Consider the following 24,545-nt stretch of genomic DNA (forward strand, 5'->3'; position numbering starts at 1 on the left):
TATCAATTAAGTACCTGAATCGGAACAAAGCAAACGACCTACAGGTGTGAATACACCCATACTGTGGAGGGGGGAGACAAGCGTTACATGTATACTTGCAGACATACTGTGGAGGGGGGGAGAAGACTAGCCTTACATGTACTTACAGATTGTGTTGTCACGATACCAACATTTTGACTTTGATACCGATACCAAGTTTAGTATCTGTTGTAGAATAGAAATAAAATTTTCCCTATCAGTATCACAATACTCGATACGGATGTGATACTCGATATAGATAAGATACTCGATACCTAAGATCAGAAACAGAAGAAAAAAAAAACATCAAATAATATTAAAAAATTAATAAATAAAACAATTTGAAATCAAATAATCTTTCAAAAAATATAAAACATTTTAAGTGCAGCCGTTCTGACAGCTTGGGACTAAAAAGAAAGAAAGAGAGAGAACATGACCTGCTTGTACTTTTGCCTTTAGTGCCTTGTGAACCTTGCACCTTGTTTACACGCACACTGTTTGGGCCTTCTGTTTAGATAGCTGTGGTTCAAGCTAAAATACATATGTTGTGGCTGTTATACATATGCTTCCTAACCTAGACTGAGTACTCTGTTGACTATTCTGGGGCATGTAGAGACTATGTTGATAGTTGCCATAACAACATCACGGCACACTCGCTAGGGATGCTGGGTACTAGGTAGAGCCCGACCGATACTGGATTTTTGAGGCCGATGCCGATACCGATATTGGGGAGTAAAACAATTCCGATATTGATATATCGGCCGATATTCTTTTATTAAATATACACATTATATTACACAATGTTTTTGCAATGATCCTTCAAATAATAAAACACTTGACAAAGATATGACTTGACATGACTTGAGATATGTAATGTAGGCAGGATATTTTACAGCTTATCAATAAACTTTATTGTCCAAAATGACATCAATGCAATGAAACGGTAAACTTAACTGGGGATTTAATAATTATAAATAACTAGAAATACAAAAACACAAATATAACAAATGTAAAATATAACTTGAATTAAGAAAAAAGATCAAATATAAACAACATAATACAAATACCAAATACAAAATAAAAAAATATCGGCATATCGGCCGATACCGATATATCGGTTATCGGCCAATATCGGCCAATAATATCGGTGGACCAATATATCGGTCGGGCTCTAGTACTAGGAAGTGCAGTGTTGTTGTTGCCTGTCTAGCGCTAGCCAGAGGCTAAATAAAAGCTAAGTTGTTACACAGTAAAGCTGACTGTCTGCACGTTTTTCCACCACATCTACAAGTTCTGCATAAGCACTCGCAGTCGCAGCTCTCTCCTTCTTTTACCAACTTTATATACTGTATATATATACCGACTATATATTTTTTACATTGCCTTTTCCTGATAATGTACAATTTGATTCTTAAAAAAAAAAACGTTCAAAGTACAACACAAACGGTCCATTTTGCTGCAACTCGACAGTGCTGCTTAATCCAGGACCTTACTTCCTGGAACTCTTGAGAGTAAAAAACGAGTCCATTGGAGTGAATGGAGACTCTTCTATATACATGGCTCTGGTGGTGTAAATACAATCAGAAGTTCAGTATTTACACTTCCCGTTAGTCTCTCAAGCCAGACGGTCTCTTCTACATAAGGTGAATAGATGGTGTCATTAAGGCAATGTAAAGAGTGTTCAGTCTGAAGAGGGCCTTCAAGTTCAACCGTGCTTCCAGTTGAACGTTCGGCGAGATGTATTGTTTAGATAGAAGCGATGACAGCGGCGCCGCCCTGCAGGCATTGAATCTTGTGCAGGCATGTCATCGTAGGACAGCAGCATTGGCTGCTGGCACTCCTGGCTGTGTCTGCTCAGCAGAAGCCATGTTAAAATCACACTTACTTTCATAAACGTACACAAATGAGTCTGGGTTGGCTTTGGCGCAGACATATGGACAGTCGGCGCAGTTTTGACGGGACACGCTGACATAGGATCTCACGTACAGTGCAAGACAGTAGAGCACATAGCAGCAGGGTTTGGAAGGCCGACGCTGATATTTTTAGAATGAAGTCACCGATGGCCAGTCTTCTGTGTCAGCAGCTCTTTGAGGCACCTATACTATACATTTTGGCAAATCAATATATTGTTTCTTATGTATGTTTTTGATGGACAAGCCTTAGTGTCTTTAGTGAAGAAACGGGAAGTAAACAGACCGCGCAGAACAACCATACGTTTATTTCAATAGATTGATTTAAATCGACATGGCTGGTGAAATAGTGGAAGTGGCCTGGCCACCACACGTGTGAATTATAGCAGCAACCGACTGTGACTGCTGATATCCTGCAACAAAAAAAGTGCCTCTAAATGGTCTCAATACTTGGGACGCGTTGTTCCACATGCACAGAACCAGGAAGTGTTTATTTGCTGGCGTTTTATTCGCAGCCCCTCGTGTGCTGCCAAAGATGCCTCCGAAAGAAAAGGTCCTCCGAGTCCACTACCTCTCGGTCCGGGCCGCTCTTTCATGTTGTGGCTGGAACATCGGGTTCTGCAGCTCTAAATTTAGCCGGGCTTTTTGGGTCGTTGGCTGTTAGCGATGTGGCTGAACCGGCCGTGGTGCCAAGACTCTTCATCATGCGACACGTGTTCTGTGTGCTGAAGCCTAATTGATTCTGAAATGAAGCATGCATTATTGATGAGTCAACACAACAAGTCTCTCCCGCTCTCTCTCTCTCTCTCTCTCTCTTGCACTTTCACCATGTCTCTCTCTCTCTCTCTCTCTCTCTCTCTCACTCTCTCTCTCTCTTGCACTTTCACCATGTCTCTCTCTCTCTCTCTCTCTCTCTCTCTCTCTCTCTCTTGCACTTTCACCATGTCTCTCTTTCTCTCTCTCTCTCTCTCTCTCTCTCTCTTGCACTTTCACCATGTCTCTCTCTCTTGCACTTTCACCATGTCTCTCTCTCTCTCTCTCTCTCTCTCTCTCTCTCTCTCCCCCTCCATCTCTTCTTCTCTTCCAAGAAGCAGAGAGGCTTGGTTAGGGAATCAGGATGCACCGCACGTTATCGCTTATCGGACGAATCTATATGAAATATCGCCCCGCCCCAAACGGACATTTCTGCCGATATGACAGGCCGCTAAAATGATGCTTAAATGACGCTACCCTAACCTAGGGAGAGCATCATCCAAGCCTGTTTAAGTAGGATGAATCTTACAGTTTAGTTTGAAAGACATAAATAATAAAACATAAGTAAAATATAGCATGTTTTAAATGTTTTTAAGTTGAATATTTTTCTTACTTTGCCCAGTGAATGAGTACATTTTGAAAAGCATTGTGTTTATGTCTGCATCCGCCAGTGGGCCATCATCACGATAAGAGTAGGCATAATAATAACGTGTAAATTTTTAATGTCAAAATAGGCGGGTGGGAAATGCGTGTTTATAACTGTAGTATCAGCATCGGCAATCGGCCAAAACAGTTGGAAAATATCGGCCTGTCGGATATTGCCAGAAAATAAATAAATGCAATATGATGCTGGTTGCTGCAGCATGAGATGGTTTTGCTGCAGGAGAGATGCCCAGAGTTATTCCTGACCCCACGCTAGCCACACCACTGACCTTAAGGCAGCTCTTAGGTAGTAACCCTGTAATAAGGTGTGGCTCTTAGGTAGTAACCCTGTAATCCTAAAGAGCAAATCTGCTTTGCTGTAAGTCTCTGTACCTCCAGGACCCTACAGTGTTGTAGTGGAGGGTAAGCCCACCTATCGTCATGGGTGGGCCAGAAAGAATAGTTGCTGTAGTAATCAATCACAAAGGAGATGGATTGACCGTCACAATTTCACAATCTCTCTGTCGAAATGATATTATATTATTTGTACTTTGTAAATAATTTTTTTAATTATATTTACTAGCGAGCCAATGCCATAGAGCTCAACAGTCACGTGACGTCTCCAGCCCCGGAAGAGAATTCCCCATTCATTTTCTCCATGGACATTTCGAGAAAAAAAAATATATATAATGAGTTTTAAGGCTGGAACCAAACCAACCAGCGACCTACTCAGTGTTTCCCCTACAATAGACCCTTCTCACGGGGGCCATTTTGTCTCGAAAATGCAGGGTAAACACAGGTGCAAGCAAAACACTAATGAGGGTTTCCAACTTCATGATTGGAATTTGGAAACCCTCATTAGTGTTTTGCTTGCACCTGTATTTATTCTGCCTTTTCGACACAAAATGGCCCCCGTGAAAAGGGTCTATTGGCCAGGCCAACGAGGAACCCCCGCCAGGCCAGAAAAAATTTGGGGGAAAAAACAAGTTTTTACAAATTTCAATACAAACCTTTATGGCATATTACCATACAACAAAACCTATATTGGTGTTGACAGTAATAGTATATATAAGGGCACTAAATAATGCCAAATATGCAATAATGTTACTCAGCTTATTTATTCAGCAATAAATGCACTTTATTAAGTCATCCTCTCCTTGTGATCACTTTGTTTTACGTCTTGAATATACCGTGGAACTAAACTGTGAAAGTAAATATAAATTGCAGACTGCGTGCTGCGCCATCTGACCAATATGCCGTCCAGCCACGGGATGGTCGATTTTAGGTTTTGTTTTTTGGTGGTGGTACCAGTGCCACCAGGCCTGAAAAACAAATCTCTGGGAAACACTGCTACTGAATCGTGAGTGACCATAACACATTTCTCTTGGGGCAAAAACAACAAATAAAAATGGGGGGGAAGGAAGTGTCCTTGAGCAAGTCGAATGAAAACCCTACCGGTTCCAGCGTCTCTCTCTGTCCTGTAGCTGAAGCGGCTCTCTGTCCTCTCTGTGGAGGGAAGCAACCAAAAAGAGACGATCAATACAGTCTCACATTGTTATTATCATTATCCCTACAGGCAATGACACCTAACCCTGGATTGTGTTAGTGCCACGCTCTGCCCATTGAGCCGCACAGGGAATCGAATCCCTTAAAGCGGCGGTGCTCGTGTTCTCCTCTACTCCTCACGCACACACAGAGGAAAACCGGGGATGTTTGAATTCGATAGCAGGAGAGCGGAGATAGCCGCACGTGCCGAGATCAGAGGGAGTCAAATGCTAAGTCGCTGTCCGGGCTAATCCTGTGTCTTGCTCTTCACCTGCTCTTAAAATACCACAACATCTCTGAGGTAAGGCTGCTGCGTACAGCTATAGCCCAGCACTAACCCAAATACCACAACACCTCTGAGGTAAGGCTGCCATGTACAGCTATAGCCCAGGCCAGCACTAACCCAAATACCACAACACCACTGAGGTAAGGCTGCCATGTACAGCTATAGCCCAGCACTAACCCAAATACCACAACACCTCTGAGGTAAGGCTGCCATGTACAGCTATAGCCCAGCACTAACCCAAATACCACAACACCTCTGAGGTAAGGCTGCCATGTACAGCTATAGCCCAGCACTAACCCAAATACCACAACACCTCTGAGGTAAGGCTGCTGCATACAGCTATAGCCCAGCACTAACCCAAATACCACAACACCTCTGAGGTAAGGCTGCTGCGTACAGCTATAGCCCAGCACTAACCCAAATACCACAACACCTCTGAGGTAAGGCTGCTGCGTACAGCTATAGCCCAGGCCAGCACTAACCCAAATACCACAACACCTCTGAGGTAAGGCTGCTGCGTACAGCTATAGCCCAGGCCAGCACTAACCCAAATACCACAACACCTCTGAGGTAAGGCTGCCATGTACAGCTATAGCCCAGCACTAACCCAAATACCACAACACCTCTGAGGTAAGGCTGCCATGTACAGCTATAGCCCAGCACTAACCCAAATACCACAACACCTCTGAGGTAAGGCTGCCATGTACAGCTATAGCCCAGCACTAACCCAAATACCACAACACCTCTGAGGTAAGGCTGCCATGTACAGCTATAGCCCAGCACTAACCCAAATACCACAACACCTCTGAGGTAAGGCTGCTGCGTACAGCTATAGCCCAGCACTAACCCAAATACCACAACACCTCTGAGGTAAGGCTGCCATGTACAGCTATAGCCCAGGCCAGCACTAACCCAAATACCACAACACCACTGAGGTAAGGCTGCCATGTACAGCTATAGCCCAGCACTAACCCAAATACCACAACACCTCTGAGGTAAGGCTGCCATGTACAGCTATAGCCCAGCACTAACCCAAATACCACAACACCTCTGAGGTAAGGCTGCTGCATACAGCTATAGCCCAGCACTAACCCAAATACCAAAACACCTCTGAGGTAAGGCTGCTGCGTACAGCTATAGCCCAGCACTAACCCAAATACCACAACACCTCTGAGGTAAGGCTGCTGCATACAGCTATAGCCCAGCACTAACCCAAATACCACAACACCTCTGAGGTAAGGCTGCTGCGTACAGCTATAGCCCAGCACTAACCCAAATACCACAACACCTCTGAGGTAAGGCTGCCATGTACAGCTATAGCCCAGCACTAACCCAAATACCACAACACCTCTGAGGTAAGGCTGCCATGTACAGCTGTAGCCCAGCACTAACCCAAATACCACAACACCTCTGAGGTAAGGCTGCCATGTACAGCTGTAGCCCAGCACTAACCCAAATACCACAACACCTCTGAGGTAAGGCTGCTGCGTACCTGTCATCGTACCTAGAGATTTTAGCAGCAGGGGAGGGGCGGAGTCAAAACAAATCTAACTCCAGTCGCCCTGACCACGTCCGCTTGTCTACACACTTTTTTGTAACTTCCCTTCTCCACAGTGTTTTTTGTTTTTTTTTAGATAATTTTTGGGGCATTTTTGCCTTTCTTACACAGGACAGGACAGCAGGCAGGCAGACAGAAAAGGTGGGGGGAGAGAGAGGGGATGACATGCGGCAAAGCACCTCGGGTCGGATTCGAACCCGCGTCGGCCGCGCAAAGGGCTGAGCCTCTGTGGCATGCGTGCTACCAGGTGAGCCACCAGGACCAGCACCTCCACAGTGTTCATAACGCGTAAGAACGCATGAAGAACACACCCGAATAGGAGCATGAGTCCACCACACTGCACTGCAGTTTGCCCTCCGCTCCTTGTGTCGCTCTGCTTTCCAAACACGAGGACCTGCTGCCTATCACATGTCAACAGCCGTCTCCTTTTACCCACAAAATCACGCATTTTGGGTCGTCCCCTGCTGCCCTGTCGTCGGTTCAGGTGACATTCTCACTCCTATACAAACGGGCACCACAGTTGGCTTAGAAGAGGAGAGACTGTTCATTCTCTCGGGTGCAGCTGTTTGGTGCCAGTTCCACTGCCTTCCTCACTTGACCAAATTATCCCAACTAAAGGAGTCAACACTGCAGTCAGAGTTTAAATAAAGCACTCAGCATCCCCACCACCCTTCACCTGTATCTTGCAGTGCTGCAGTCGTTTACCGGATGCTTCCCCTGGGCTGCCAGAGAGCGTGGCCAGTCTGCTACGTTAGCTCAGTCTGCTACGTTAGCTCAGTCTGCTACATAGCTCAGTCTGCTACGTTAGCTCAGTCTGCTACATAGCTCAGTCTGCTACGTTAGCTCAGTCTGCTACATAGCTCAGTCTGCTATGTTAGCTAAGTCTGCTACATAGCTCAGTCTGCTACATAGCTCAGTCTGCTACATGGCGCAGTCTGCTATGTTAGCGCAGTCTGCTACATAGCTCAGTCTGCTACTAGGGGTGGGAATCGTGGAGTAACTCACGATATGATATGGTCACGATACTTGGCCCTCGATAACGATATTATCACGATACAGCGATTCTGCGATAATCGATATATTGGAAGAAATTTAACCTACGATACATCACGATATCTGTGTAACTGAAGAGAAAAAAATACCCCTAAAAGGCAAGAAGCAGGTATTATGTATTTATTAGCAGAATTGACATGAACTCTCTGAGTTCACTCACTCACTCATACCATTTTCAATACCACGGAGGAAAAGTTACACATTAAGTCTTTTTATTATTATTATTAAAACAAGAAAACCTATATTACCTACCTATATAATTTCTAAAACTAGATATTACTGATCAAACATTTCCATTCATGTAGCCTACAGTATTTATGTTTTTGTTTCAACTACAAACATAAATAAACGTCAACTTGAAACTATGTTTCAACTACCACACACAGCATAATATTTTAGTCTGTTTATTATTATTTTTATTTTTTTTTTTATTTTTTTTTATTTTTTTTATAAACATATCGATACTTGGTGCCAGTGTATCGATAACGTATCGCAAGTGGAAATATCGCGATACCGTGAGTATCGATATTTTGTCCCACCCCTATCTGCTACATAGCTCAGTCTGCTAGTAGCTCAGTCTGCTAGTAGCTCAGTCTGCTACGTAGCTCAGTCTGCTAGTAGCTCAGTCTGCTACATAGCTCAGTTTGCTAGTAGCTCAGTCTGCTAGTAGCTCAGTCTGCTACGTAGCTCAGTCTGCTAGTAGCTCTGTCTGCTACATAGCTCAGTCTGCTAGTAGCTCAGTCTTACTTTATTGGCCTGAGCGTTCCTCGATTAACTAGCTGCAGGATAATTCCGGTCGAATGCTCGCCGGCCCTGGGCATCTCTCTCTCTCTCTCTCTCTGCTAGGATCCCCCCTCCCCCCATCTCTCTCTCTCTCTCTGCTAGGATCCCCCCTCCCCCCATCTCTCTCTCTCTCTCTCTCTCTGCTAGGATCCCCCCTCCCCCTATCTCTCTGGAACAGGGAACTCCTTTACTGGCCCCCATGTGAGTGTTCAGGCCGGCTCTGCCAGCAGTCAGGCGGAGGCCGGGTGGACACCGCAGTGTTGGATGGATGGCATGCCAGGCTGGGGAGGTGGCTGCAGGATGCGACTGCTGTACATGAGCCAATACTACAACACCCCCACCCACCCCCCATCCACCCCCTCCACCCCCGCCACTCCCCTCCCACCCACACACCACCATGCAGTGTCTCTGGATGGCTCCAGTGAAGCAGCTCAGGCGTTGCAGCGAGGCAGTGCACGATGCAGGATTTGACAGAGGCTCTACTTGTAAATAGGAAACAGCCTCAGGGGGTTGGATGAAACATTGATTCTGCTCTTTCAAAATGTTTGGACCGTGTGTCAAAAGTGTAGATATCAAAAGCTCTGTTTCTCAACCTCAACTTTGGCCAATAGTAACCTATTAGACTTGTTCTGAAAGGTTTTACCGAGAGGATTTTTAACAACGGCAATTCTGATGTATTTTGTAAAATGTCCCTCAAAAATACATGTAGGGGGAAGGAAGGGTGATTGAAATTAAGCTTGAATCATGGTGGTGATAAGGTGACTGATAAGTGATTGATAAATCTTGTCACTGTTTGTGTCTACCCCAGAGCAGTTTAATTGTGTCAGTACAATTGTTTGTTTGTCTAGTATTATGATGTTTCAATTGATTATTTATATTCGTTTCTAGTAGCAAAGCGCTGGCGTACTTGACGGCCACGTTAGCATGCAGACTATCTGGAGGACAAAGAGGATGTTCTACTCTGAAAACGAGGAATCCTCATGTTGACATTTTTGTTAACGAAAGAATTTGCACGCACTCGTCAAGGTCTGCATGCATTCATTCATTCCATTCATTCATACTGGCTCCCCATCTTTATTGAACAGTATAGACTCTAGGGCACCATGCCATCAGTTTGACAGTCGTTGGATAAAATGATTGAGATCTAAATCTGTTTTTCTCAATTGGAAGGATGTACTGTAGCATCCTACTGTAGTATGTCTGAAGGATGTACTGTAGTATGTCTGAAGGATGTACTGTAGCATCCTACTGTAGTATGTCTGAAGGATGTACTGTAGCATCCTACTGTAGTATGTCTGAAGGATGTACTGTAGCATCCTACTGTAGTATGTCTGAAGGATGTACTGTAGCATCCTACTGTAGTATGTCTGAAGGATGTACTGTAGCATCCTACTGTAGTATGTCTGAAAAAGGCTGAGAATCAATTTGGTTTGCTCTGAGCTCTGGGTCCAGACCTTCCAATCCGCCCACTCCACTGAGTTGACTTTTGGCTGCTTCTGTCTGGCATCAGGAATGCAACAGGCATTTCCTTGGTTGAACAAACAATTAGCCAATCAGCACCGAGGGGCACTGATGATTAATCGGCGCCAATAAACAGCGCAATGGGCGGAATTAATGCCGTTGTCAAATGCACCGAGGAGTAATAACAAAAATGGCGGCCGCCCATGGACGAGATAGGGATGGGAATTTTGATAAATTTCCAAAATCAAAAATTGGGGCAATTAACGATCAATTATCTTCTACAATGCGCCTGACGATGGTGCCTCGTGAGGGAACGTCATACGCCGGCTCAATCACATTGATCAGGTGTTGAAAGCCGTTAGCCCTCAACAATACATGTGGGCAGCGGAGCATATCCGTGTCGATGAGGTCGCAGATAGCATCTCAGATCACATCTCCTCCGCGCTAACTCTGAAGTGATGGAAGGCCGAGAGGAGGACGAGGGTTCGTTCTTGTTGTAATAACCAGGCTCGGACGTACGCTGTTCAAGTGGTACATCGTTGGCGTTGTGTGGCTGTATTGTACTTATACACGGCATCGCAGTGTTTACAGTGAGCTACGTTGTCTTTTAACTCGAAGTGATCCCACGCAAAACTTTGCTTTGCTCTCCTCACGTTTGCTTCAGTGACTGGCTGTAGTTTCTTTGCTCTCCTCACGTTTGCTTCAGTGACTGGCTGTAGTTTCTTTGCTCTCCTCACGTTTGCTTCAGTGACTGGCTGTAGTTTCTTTGCTCTCCTCACGTTTGCTTCAGTGACTGGCTGTAGTTTCTTTGCTCTCCTCACGTTTGCTTCAGTGACTGGCTGTAGTTTCTTTGCTCTCCTCACGTTTGCTTCAGTGACTGGCTGTAGTTTCTTTGCTCTCCTCACGTTTGCTTCAGTGACTGGCTGTAGTTTCTTTGCTCTCCTCACGTTTGCTTCAGTGACTGGCTGTAGTTTCTTTGCTCTCCTCACGTTTGCTTCAGTGACTGGCTGTAGTTTCTTTGCTCTCCTCACGTTTGCTTCAGTGACTGGCTGTAGTTTCTTTGCTCTCCTCACGTTTGCTTCAGTGGCTGTAGTTTCGTTTTGCGATGGCAGCTCCACCCCCACAAGTGTTCCGTTTTCTGCTTCCTGGAAATAGTTCAGATTGCGCCATCGCCCGGTTGCTACCATGTAGTGACTTGAAATCCATTCTTTCAGCATCTATTTGATTAAAAGAAAACGATAAAAATTCCACATGATCCACGTGATGCTTAACAATCAATTATCGATTTTTCGATAATCCTTAAGGTTGGTGCTGCTAAAATGACTTTGAAATCTCTGGCACTCTGATATGACAAGTAGAGGTTTCCTTCCTAATCGGTGCCAGTGGTTGTGTGACCAACAAGGAAGTCACAGTGCAATATCCGTCTTCATATCAGATGGAATTTGTATTATACCAGTGCCAAAACCAATACCATCATCATCAATCATATCTGTTGCTACTGGAGTCCATTTCTAGACATCAGAAGGGATCGAAGAGCTTAACAATTTTTCAAATAAAAAATAAAATGTAATTCTTGTCTGAGTAAACCACTCCAGTGTTGCCTGATTTTGATCTAGCGAAACAGTTGGCATGTATAAATGTTGCATTAGGATATAATTCACCTCTTGCATAATGAAATACTAATGCACTTTCATTTGGAGAAGAGAGATAATATCTCTCTTCTATCCAAATGAGATATTGCAAAAAGTATTTTGTCATCACAGTCAATGTTAAAGCTTCAAAATGTATGGGAGAGCTTCAGAATGTTGTGTTTTCTTCTTGTCATGGGCATTTGTACGGAGAAATCCTGTCCATTGCTGCCTTATTCTGGTAGGGAAAGCGGTTGACATGTCTAAATGTTACATAGAGACATAATTCACTCTCCTGCATAATGCAGTGCACTTTCTCACAGCAAGGAGCAGTGTTGCAGAAGGCATGGTTTGTGCTTATCGTATTCAGAGGTCTGGAGCTGGTATATGTAGTCAGGGGAAAATGTCCAACACTGCCCGGCCTAGTGTTTGCTTTCCCTTCTGTTACCGAGAGATCAGATTTAATCACCGTCAGCTAATGAACAAAGCTCTCCCACCTTGTGGTTGAGAGCAGGGAGATAACAGCTCTGCACAAATGTGCTGCTCTAGTCCCTCAGATGTTCGAGCTGGAAGCAAACCTGCATAGATCTTCAACCTTGTGGAGCCTCAAACTTGCGCCAAAACTGAAAGCAGTTTGTTTTTGGAGACACGGTAGAAGAAGAATTAAAAAGAAGTGGCAAAAATATAAACAATACAATTGATAATAATTGATGAAAAAAAAGGTTCTTATTTATTTGAGTTAGTTCATGTCTTTGGCCTCCACCGCAGCTCTTTGTGCCCAGAAGTGATTTTTCTCCAGTTGCAGGCTGAGATGTGACCTTGTTGTGTTGGTTCAGCTGGTGAGGCTAATCAAATTCACATGAGTTCAACAACCAATCACATGGCCTTGGGCATGTCCACCAACCAATCATATGGCCTTCGGCATGTCCAACAACCAATCATATGGCCTTGGCCGCTGGTTGTCAATTACTTTGGACCCACAGTTTCCAAGTGTCCATGAAGCTAGGGCTGGGTAATTAACCGAAACCGACAACCTCTAACCGACTTAATCTGGCTCATGTTGGTTAATTGGGTTCATATTTCCTGCGTGTGTTATGAACTGTCTCCTTAAAAAAAGAAGACTACGTCGTGTTCAGACACGTGCCTCCCCCCCGTCCGGTCCAACTAAAGTTACGGCGCAGACACACTGGAAATGGAACTTTAGTGACGCAGCCCGTCATGGAAGCGTCGAGCAGGAGCCTGGCCATTCATACCAGAAGCGATCTGTTTTGCTTCCGCGCCGGTCACAACTTGCACTGACTTCATGCCCGGCTGCACGCGGCTCACGTCAAAAATAGACCAAATGCGGAAACTCTCGCTGCAGGACGCAAGGGCCCCGTGGCCAATGTGATCGGTCTATGTTGACAAGGATGCCAAAATGAAACTACCGTACCTACGCGCGGATCCGTTTCCAGTGTGTCTGGGCTGTTAGTCCGCGTTCAGGCCTTCACTCAAAGCGAAGCTTTAGTTTTGTGTTCAGATCTTAGCTAGCACGCAAACACAATCCGTTCGCGACAGCAAACTCCTCCTATGATTTGTCAAGCCACGCCGACACAGTGAGATGCAGAACATCCGGTGGGCCCATTTCAAAATAAAATCCATGCCAACGTGTCTGGACATAATCTTCAAAATAAATGCAGCATTGCCAAAACACGTGTTGCAAGGGTTTGGTTTTTAGCTCGGTACAAAAGGGCAAAAGCCTGTCTGTCCTACACATCCTCCATTCACGAGTGCTGTCTGAGGAGGAAGAGATGACATGGAGCTGAATAAAATATACACTTATTTACAATACAGCCCTGTTCGAAACTGGTCCCATTACAGAAATGGTGGACTATATAGTGTGTCCGCCATTTTGTACTAATATCCAAATTCTCAACTGTTAATTTGATTCACTATATAGTAGGGATGTTCATTTTGAAAATTTTCCAAAATCGATAATTGGTGAAAATTAACGATCAATTATCGATTATCGATCATATTAATACTTAGAAAATTTTCAATATTTTCAATTTTTTTTTTTTTTTTACAAAATGAATGCCTATAACAGAAAATACGAAAGACAACGTGTTCTCCTCAATGAACTCTTTATTTCAATGTGTCTCCTCTCCAACACTGCAACAATTAATAATTTAAAAATCGATCCAAATGCCACAGGATCGATTCCAATCCTTAACGATCAATTATCGATTTTCGATAATTGATGAACATCCCTACTATATAGTCCACTATAAAATACCCACAATGCACTTAAATTTCTAGTGAACAGAGAACGTACCCTGTACCCCCAAATAAATAATCGTTAATTAATCGCAATCGAGGTAAGAGTTTGAAATAACCGTGATATTGATTTGAAGTCATATCGCCCAGCCCTCCATGAAGCCGTGACCAAACACACCAGGATGAACCTGTTCCCCTGGTTAAGGCTGTGTGCCTGCACACACTGCAGGCCTCCATGCTCCATCCAAAGTGCCACTCACTCATATCTGTTCTGTTGGATGATGACTGTCTGTATTTATTTTAGGGCGTGCCGTTAACCCATTTCCAATACCAATGCAAACTGACGCACAGCGTAACAATAACTTTACATAGTGGATAATACTGAATGACAATCAGTCATTGGATAAAGTGCTCATACTGATCTATGAACCGACCGACGGTGGTGTTCATAAGTGTCAGCAGATCAAATGACGTGTCATGTGTTGTTGTACCTACACTTTGCCTTTTAAGTTTTGATTGAGTTGAGGTGAAATATCAATCAAGTTAGTTTTCCTTCCATTGTGGTGTCAGTCTGGTTGTTGGTCGTCTCTTGTGGAAGATCTAAGATTTACTCATAGCCAATGCTGGCAAATTGCGATTGGAGCAGTTCAAATACAAGCCGCATGTAGGTCACATGCTTCAGGATCCACTTTTGTACCACTGTGGTCTGGATTGGAATTGAATGTTCTTCGTTCACAATCCTGCAAGAACGTCTCGTCACTCACTCACTTCTCTCTCTCTCTCTCTCTCTCTCTCTCTCTGTCTCTCTATCTCTCTCTCTCTCTCTCTCTATCTCTCTCTCTCTCTCTCTCTCTCTCTCTCTGTCTCTCTCTCTCTGTCTCTCTCTGTCTCTCTATCTCTCTCTCTCTCTCTCTCTCTCTCTCTCTCAATCAATTGATAGATTTTATGTAATGTTCCTCTACTGAAACGTCATATTGTGCATCATTTCTCTGATTGGTTTGATTGGTTTGGTCTGATTGTATTGGGCACTGGTTGACACCTTCTCTCTCTCTCTCTCTCTTTCTTCAGGGAAATGAAGCAAGTTACCCCCTGGAGATGTGCTCGCACTGTAAGTATTTTGACTTGTTTGTTTGCTGCTATTTGCTCTGGGCTTTTCAAATGAGGACAAAAATGTTCTTCATCATTTAGAATGTTCTAAAACACAGAGGTCCCATGAGCCTGGATATGTGTTATATTTATTATATTTATTTGTGTTACCCGCTCTCTTTAAAAAGCACTATTGCCTGCTGTTCTACTATCGCTCTCAATCATTTTGTGTGTAGGTGGGTGCTACATTTTTTGAATAGCGGAGCGCCTTTCATTGTGTTCACGGCACGGTCGTGATCTTTGAGCTCTCTCAGCACATTCAGAAGCAGGAGATCTTTGGGAATGACTCATATTTCTTCTTTGCCCACCTCCCCACCCTTCAGTATCTGACGAGATCAACAAAAGCCCAGAATCGCCTGTTATCTCAGCCTCGTGTCGTAAGAAAGCTCCAGAGAGATGGAGATTCCTCACGGGGGTTCGTTCTGATGCGAGCGTCACGTTTTGCCCCGGAGGTTTGGACGAACCAGGCTAAAGGGGTCCGTGATATTTTCTCTTTAATGAGCATTGAGACTACGAGGGTCCCTCTCGAGTGCAAGTGTGCCTCTGTTTAGTCCTCCCTCGTCGCCTTCCATCGTCCTCATCACTGTTGAAGATTGAGTTTGATTTGAAGGCTGCACACAGTCTGTTGCATATTGTTGTTGCGATTGTAGTTTCCACAGTTGATCATAGGATATGGAATTGGATATTGGATATTGGAGTCTGAACAACTGCACCATCACAGCACATCTATATTTTTTCTCACCCAGCACTTGTCACATTTTTATGAAGTTTCTCTACATTTAGCTGAAATATATCATTTAGTTCGCCATTGAAATCAAGGAGCACACAATACTAACAAGCATTTGACTGAAGGACGAGTTTGATTGAAGACGCTGTTGATTGTTTTGTTAAAGTGATCATCACACACATAAAAAAAAAAGATTGTTTGGCACAACATTTATTAAGTATATTTGATTAGACTTGAATTTATGTCCGTGTCATCATGCATTCATGACAAAACATCTGCCCATAAACCATCTTTTCCCAGGCTTGATAGATAAAGTAAACCACATCCACCTTGTTTGTAAATGTTTGTCTTTCCTGAGGATTTAATGGATACAAATATAAATAATTGTCATTACATCCTCTAAAAGCAGTGATTCCAAACTGTTGCGGCCCACTAGTGGGCCGTGGAGGTACTGCAGGTGGGCCGCGAGTGGTCTGTCAACACTCCTGATTTTTGCGGGCAATCATATTCATTTTTAAAGCTACAGTGAAGATCCTGTTATCAGAAGAAACTAGAAGATCTAAGGCATCCGTTGGTACCAAGCAGAATATGCTAGCCTGTCGGGAAGCGGGCTAAATAACGCTCCTAACGTAGGTTAAATTTGGGCGAGGGAAAACTATTTCAAAGAGGTCCCTTGACCTCTCAGCTCAATTTAGCTGAATGAAATGCCAAATGTTGGGTATTACCCACGAGTCTCCCTTTACAGATAAGGTAGCATTTGTCACAGCCTAGCATTAATAGCTTGTGGATTGATTTCTTCTGTTGTTGCTCATCATATTTTGTCTCAGCAAATGTGTTCAAATACTTCTGATGAGTAACGGGGGAGAAAATGTTGACAATCTGCTTTTGAGGTATTTCGCCAAAATGTTTCTGTAGGCCTATGTGGATGGATTATTAATTTCCCTTATGCCCCAGTTGTGGCATAATAAGGGTGTTGATCAGAGTTGTGAGTAAAGGGTTGGGTAAAGATTTTCACATTTCAAAGTGGGCCGCGGCCTGTCTTAAGTTTGGGAACCCCCTCCTGGTATTCTAGAGGAAGTGTTTTAGGACATAGGATGTACTGAGGAGTGTCACAGTGGCACTTATGGCAGATGGCAGACATGTTGAAGGAACCACCCTCCATGTTGAAGGAACCACCCTCCATGTGTCAAGTGCCTTTTCTAAATGTCAAGCGAGGGTGAGAAGAAGACATGCGGGTCTGCCTTTGTGCGACCTCTATATGGGTTCAACCAAATCAACCCTGCACCCACCCACCCCATGCAGGCTTGCCTTGTTGGGTCAATAATGGATTGACCTTAAAGGTCTGCTGGGAGTAGCTGTGCTACAATAGCGGTGCTTATTTGACCTGTTAGTCGGTGTTTTTAGCCTCTGCGGCGTATGTTCAAGCGGACAACACCACCACGCTGCTTGAGTGACAAGAGCCATGGATGGAGTATGCTGCCATCTCCATACTTGGCTTGTCTGACTGTACATCATGGGGGGGGGGTATCATAGGACCTTGGCCTGCGAGGCTCTCCAGGCATCCCCACCCCTCTCCACCCACCCCTGGATTATGCCACCATGGTCAGGGGGGAAGTGGGGCTGGGATGCATGACCCTGACCTGAACCCACCAAGGACCTCCACATTCAGTCTGGGAGATATTTACAGCTTCTCTCTCTCTCTCTCTCTCTCTCTCTCTCTCTCTCTCTCTCTCTCTCTCTCTCTTGCTCTCTCTCTCTCTCTCTATCTCTCTCTCTCTCTCTCTCTCTCTCTCTCTCTCTTGCTCTCTCTCTCTGCTCACCTCTCTATCTGTCTCGCCCCTCAGGCTCACATTCCTGTCTGCGTCTCTCTTTGCCTATCAGTTAAATGGTCAATTCAAAAAGTGCTTTATTGGCAGGGAATAGTCACGGAATGACTAACCGGATTCAGACAAAAACCATGACAGTGTGTGACAAGAACGATCAATCAAACTAATCGATCGCTAAATCAATAGATGGATTTAGCCAAGGACTCCCCCCCCCCCCCGCCCCTCTCTCTCTTTATTACTGTCCTTGCCCTCAATTTGTCCCTCTCAGAATCAAAGTCATTGTAATGTGATTTTTTTTTCTCCAATCGGAGGAAGGTTTTCAAAAGTAGCACGATGCCAGCCTCTCTCTCTCTCTCGCTCGGTCTCTCTCTCTCTCTCTGCCTTTCTCTCTCTGTGTCTCTCGCCCTCCGCCGGCAGCAGAACAGCTGTTCAGCTCATCAAGTGTTTGGACAGGCAGGCAGCCATGAGCGCTGAGGAGGAAATGAGCTCTCTGGTCTGAGGCAGTGCACCCTGCTGCTGCTGCTGCACCTCAGCCAAAAGAGAGACGTGAACCAGTGACCTACAGTAGAAGCCCGCTCACCTGTGTGCACACACACACACACACACACACACACACTTCAAGATTCAAGATTCAAGATTCAAGATTTTTATTGTCACTCCATGGTACAAGTATCACGTGTGAAATTCTTGTGCTGTGGACTCCGTTTACAACATAGTGCAAATAGTACAAATATAACACAAATATAACAGGGCATATGGGTGCAAAAACAACAAGAGACACACAAGCAATAAGGCAGTATAGTGATAAGACAAGTCAGAGACAGTGGCATATTCACTGCACATAGGTGCACATGTCGGGTGCATACTTTAGACGTGCTTAGACATTTTAAATTCTGCGTATTTGACATACAGGTGCAAATAACATATTCCTTATTAAACATACAATTAAACTCGGCATTTTAAATTCGGCGTATTTGACATACAGGTGCAAATAGCATATTCCTTATTAAACATACAATTAAACGTTAGACATACGTAATGGTAGCAGCTACAGTGCGGTACAGTGCGGCTACTACACTATTTGTGTATGTTAAGGAGTCTCGTGGCCTGCGGGAAGAAACTGTTCCTCAAGCGATTTGTGCGTGCTTTCGGAACCCTGTATCTTCTCCCTGAGGGTAGCAGGGAGAACAGGCTGTTGTGGGGATGGTTTGTGTCTTTGATGATCTTCAGGGACCTCCTGAGGCACCGCTGTTTATACAGTTCATGCAGATCTGCCAACACACACACACACACACACACACACACACACACACACACACACACATCAGAATCTTAAGTTTGTGCCTGTTCTCTCTCTTGTTAGAATGGATTGTAAAATAAGGGCATTGCTCTGTTGCTGCAGGATGGATTTGAGCGAGGCTCGTTATATCGAGGCCCAGCTTAGATCAGGCACAATATAACGGCCTACTTGTGGGGGGGGGGGTGCATAATTAGACCCGCACAACCACACAGACACACACACCTCCGCACACACCTCCACACACACACGCGCGCATGCACGCACCCACTCGCCCCCCCCCCCGTGCACGCGCACAGCCCCCTCGCCGTATCACACGGAGAAACGCCGGAGAGAGGATCCTGATACCGTCTGCCCGAAATAAACGGCGGGCGGCTCGCTGGAGTTCCTTGTTGCCGGGGGTTTCCCTGAGGGCGGGGGCTGGAGGGGAGGGGAGGGGGGGAGGGGGGGAGGGGGGGCGGGGTGGGTCGGGGGTTTTCTGATGACAGCATGGCTATAAATATACACGCCGACTCCGCTTCGTCCTCGCTTTGGTCGGCGCAGGCCAGCTGTACATTAGGCAAAATGCCTCCAGCGTCGGCCTGAGAAACCCACTGCCCCGGAGTGCCTGGACTGTACGAACGCACACTCCGCTGTACTGCAGAGAGAGAGAGAGAGAGAGGTGTGTGTGTGTGTGTGTGTGTGTGTGTGTGTGTGTGTGTGTGTGTGTGTGTGTGTGTGTGTGTGTGTGTGTGTGTGTGTGTGTGTGTGTGTGTGTGTGTGTGTGTGTGTGTGTGTGCGCGCGCGCGCACGCGCACAGCTCTTTTTTTAGCCCCCAAAAATGACCTGATTTCCAGAGTTCCAGGTTCACCATGATGTAGTGCAAACTGCAGGGCTGAACCTTATGCCAAAAGATAGATCCCAAAATAAATCACACTGCCATTATTTTTGACAGATATAGCGATAGTGATATGAGTCACGGTTTCTCAGTGGAGATGGTCATTTTTTGCTTTTCATTTTCACTGAAGAGAAGCAATAATTTTGCTGGGCTCTGTACCAAACGAGCGTTGTTTCCTCACGTTAGAAGAATATGATTTGTAGGCCAGGGAATCTCTATAGCAGTGGTTCTCGAATGGGGGGGGGGGGGGGGTCCCAGGGGATCCCCAGCCAAAAGGGGGGTAATTTATATTTATAACACAATGACTATTCTGGTCATGGGTTTTATACACTTTCTGTAATAAGACATCTAAAAGCATCACTCTTATTATCATATGGGGACCATGGGACAAAATCCTATATGAAATGGGGGTCCATGGTCTAATTTTTGTCAGTTTAGGGGTGAAATGTGAAAGAATGTGAGAACCACTGTGAGTCTATAGCACCACAATGCTTCATTTAATGCTATGTTGTGTAGGGCTGTGAATCTTCACTGTCATCCGTTTCATCCATTTGAGTCATACCCTCCTCAATTGATTTTGGCAGACCCCCACAATCCACTGGCCCATCTGGTGTTAAACTGGGTGAATCTGGATGGCTCAATCTGAATGTAGAGTTTAGTTTGTTGGAACTTTGAAGCTAATGTCAGTCACTGCGTTTCCCCTTTAAATTTGTAATTTTGCAGTTGCCTTGAATTTCATAAGATTCTTCCTTTGTTTAATTATAAATGTTCTCAAGTTGCAAGTTCCTAGGATGAAGCAAACCGCAGTCCCAAATGGCCTGAGATAAAACATTGGAGAGTCCAGGAAAACAAATATTTTTTTAGCTCGTTGACTGGCCATGTAATGACTCAATTATAGTCAATTATACAAATGCAACATATGATGACGACTACTCCACCCTCATTGGCTCAGTAAAACTCCATTAGACAACACTCCACCCTCATTGGCTCAGTAAAACTCCATTAGACAACACTCCACCCTCATTGGCTCAGTAAAACTCCATTAGACAACACTCCACCCTCATTGGCTCAGTAAAACTCCATTAGATGACACCCCACCGTACGTGTTTTCATAAACATATTAAACACACGATTTCAGACGGACAAGCCCGTCTTTATTGTCACACGATTACACATCAACACATGCACGGATGGCCACAAACACACACATGCTGACGGTGGCCGGTGAAATTTGTCCTCTGCATTTAACCCATCCTGGCTTGTCCTTTCCTCTGGGGGGCAGGCCAGGGGCAGTGGTCGCTTTTCAACTTCAGATGTTGTCGTCACTGGTCGGATGACGATGACGATCTGATCTTCTGCATGTTTTTAATGGGGGGGTTATATACGGAGGAACCCCCCTGGGGGAGCACGGGGAGAACATGCAAACTCCACACAGACAGAAAGGCCCTTATGACGAGATACCCCACCTGGGCAGTGGGCACTGAAGATATGGGGGGGAACACAACCACAGCGCTCACAGTGTCCCAGGCGAGAATCGAACTCAGGACCTTCTGACTGTGAGGCGACAGCTCTACCACTGAGCCACCGTGCCCCAATATTGCTATTGTATCACTACATGGCGGCAGTGTATCGATATTCGATAATGTATCGCAAGCGGAAATATCATCGATATTTTGTCCCACCCCTAGACGACACTCCACCCTCATTGGCTCAGTAAAAAACGCCATTACGTTGCCTGGACGACACTCCACCCTCATTGGCTCAGTAAAACTCCACTATGCTAATGGACACGGTGTCATGTGTCAACCTCCCAGTGTAATTACAGAGCTCGCATGCAACCTTGTCTTGTTTACCCACCCTCACACCGTGTGTGTGTGCATGTGCGTGTGCGTGTGTGTGTGTGGTGCCATATCGCGTAGGGACAGGGCTGTAATTATCACTAACCTGCCAACGGTGTTTCTCTCTTCATGAACCCCCCCCCTCTCCTCCCCCCTCCACCCGGGTACATGTTGGGCTGTGTTAATGCAGTCACATGTCTCCGCTAATGTGCAGGATGAGCTGCTGAGAAGCACAGAATGCTTAATAGGACAAACTCGTTAATGTCGTTTTGGGAACATTGTGTTTTGTAATAATTGACAAACAAACAGCGGGGGAGAAAAACCCAGTGGCACTTGGCGGATAGAAAGTCTCTGTCCACATGGCCCGGTAAGTGCAGCTGTCTGGGGCCAGCTTAAAGTCCCTGGAAACCAAAATCCACAAAAACCTTCTAACTATTAAATTGAGGGTCTTATGTGAGTAATTGTGTGCCTCAGAAAGTATAGAGACATTACTTTCAACCCTAACCCCAAAAATCGACACTTTTCTACAAGGCTTGGATTTCCATTTCCTCATTGAAGAGAGCGGTGCGCGCGGTGCTAAAATGTATGATCAGCGGCAGAGATCTCTTGATCTCTGTCAGTAGGCTATGCGCCGAGCAACGCGCGAACACACACACACACACACACACACACACACACACACACACACACTCCCACACAGTCCGCGGGAGAAAATACACTCTAAAATCTAATTGATTCTCATGACTTTTGCCATGACTGTCAAACCTAAATTTATATACTTTGCGACGTTCATCATCGTTCAAATTTGGCTGGTGGCTTATTAACATAGGTTCCTGTGACGTGATGAACTCAAAATGCTAAATAATAAAAAAAAAAAATTCCAGGGACTTTAAGCTAGCTGATGGCTAGCTGTGCCACTACTGAGGTTGCGGCGATTAAGCCTACCAACACAAGGGTCGCGGGTTCGAGCCCCCGAGTTACCTCCGGCATTGTCGGGCGTCCATGCAGGCACAATTGGCCATCTCTGTGGGAATCTTTTTTTTTTCTGACCGTCCACCGATCCTCCTCAACCAATCATTAACCCTTAATTGACCCAAGATTAAAATGTAACGTTAATATTTAGGATGCATTCCGCCGGTGGGAGAATTTGGCGCAACACTATTTATGCTTCCGGACTTGTTCCCCCCCCCGGCGGGCGGATGATGCACTGCACTGTCACCAGGGGGCCAATGGACACATCCCTGACCACGCAGATATGCTCTTATTCTGAAATATGCTCTTATTCTGAAATATGCTCTTATTCTGAAATAAACCAGTAGATTGTTGGCCAGGCCGGCACAACATAAGCAGTTAACCAATGCATAAAAATTGCTCTAACTGGCTCTGTAATTGGTCAATGTGCACATCACATCATGTCTGTAATAAATGGCGATGCAGTAACTTATCTCTAACTCACCCTGACACACGATCTCCCCGTTCTGAATACGTTTGTAAAAAAATGTAAAATTCAAAATGTTCTCTCAACTGGCATGTGTTGTAACGTTAGACAGTAACTTAACTTTTCAATTGGACAATTAACGCCGCTCAAGGCTCAACACGCGGTGCGGAGACTTAATTAATGTGAAGACACACAATGACACTGACAGACACAGCATGTCTCACATGCATCAGTTGTATAATAGATTGTAGGCCTATAGCCTATTTTTCTTTGACCATACAACACACTTTTTTAATTACTTGATTTTTTTTTTTTTGCTGTTTAATAACTGATCCCTACTGCCGATGAAACTCCTCACTATCAGGTGAAAAGAAACAACTACACATGGATCAGAGGAGGCATCTGCTCGTCTACATCTCTCCCCAGATCGGCACAGGGGGTGGAGCAATGACCAGGACAGCAGGGGGAATTGGCCAAACTACAATTGGGGAGAAAACGAGGGCGGGGCTTAATTAACTTGAGGTTATTCCAAAGAATTTAAGACTGCTGACTGACTGGCATTTTTTGCTATTTTGACCAGTAGAGTTGATATTATCATGGTTATCAAAATGTAGTTTTAGTTGTATTTATTTGCACACTTGAAAAACAACAACAAACGGATAAAAATAAAAATGCAAACAACAAAAAGAATGTGCAGGTAGAGACAGGAAACCCTGGATGGGCTAACGGTTTCCTTTTTGATACTTGATATGATATTTTTAGCTTTCCAGGTAGAATCAATCACTTTATTTAGGTCAGACTGTCCAGTAACATATCCACAACTCACATTTCCAGATGCTTGTAAATATCACAGTCTAAGAATTCAAGCATAGTAGATAGTAGGGCTGTGCCGATTCACTTATCTCCCGATTCGATACTATCACGATACTTGGGTGCCGATTCGATTTATATTGCGATTCTTAAGTATTGCGATTCTACGATTATTGCGATTCGATATTACGATTTATTGCGATTTTTGTTTCTTTTTTTCTTTTCTTTTTTCAGTTTGTTTGCTTTTTTACACTAGATTAGAACATGGGAAAAGTTGAATCATACACTAGAGACTGTATATCATGAGTAGGGCTGGGCGATATAGTTAAAAACAGGGGCGGACTGGGATCATAATTCAGGCTGGGCATTAGATACCAAGCAGGCCAGGCCGATATGGGCCGACGCGCGTGAAATTTGGGCCGTTTGAAGCTCAATGTCGGTCGTTTGAAGCCCAATTTGGGCCGTTTGAAGCCTAATTTGGGCCAAGTCCAATTTTACAATGAGATGCACCCACTTTAACCCTGAAGTGTAATTATTACTTCAGACTAACTAATAAAGTAATACAACCACTAGTAAACCAGTAGGCGGCACCTGACCTGCTGTTCAGTGAGTGGCCTGACTGCAGCACCAAAAAAAAAAAAAAAAAAAAAATTTTTTTTTTTTTTTTTTTTTTTTTTGCTTTTGCGATTATCG

At 44.7% G+C, this 24,545-nt stretch overlaps 1 protein-coding gene across 1 annotated transcript in view; it reads left to right on the top strand.

Annotated features, from left to right (window-relative positions):
• LOC310789563 (calcineurin subunit B type 1) overlaps positions 1–24,545 on the top strand; it is a 64,987-nt gene that overhangs the window by 12,749 nt on the left and 27,693 nt on the right. Inside the window, exon 2 of the mRNA XM_083651202.1 lies at positions 14,962–15,001. Within this exon, the coding sequence (XP_083507328.1) occupies positions 14,962–15,001 (40 nt within the window). The remainder of the gene's footprint in view (positions 1–14,961; positions 15,002–24,545) is intronic.

Source organism: Poromitra crassiceps, assembly GCF_964638095.1.
Source record: "Poromitra crassiceps genome assembly, chromosome: 14".
Classification (NCBI taxonomy): Eukaryota; Metazoa; Chordata; class Actinopteri; order Beryciformes; family Melamphaidae; genus Poromitra; species Poromitra crassiceps.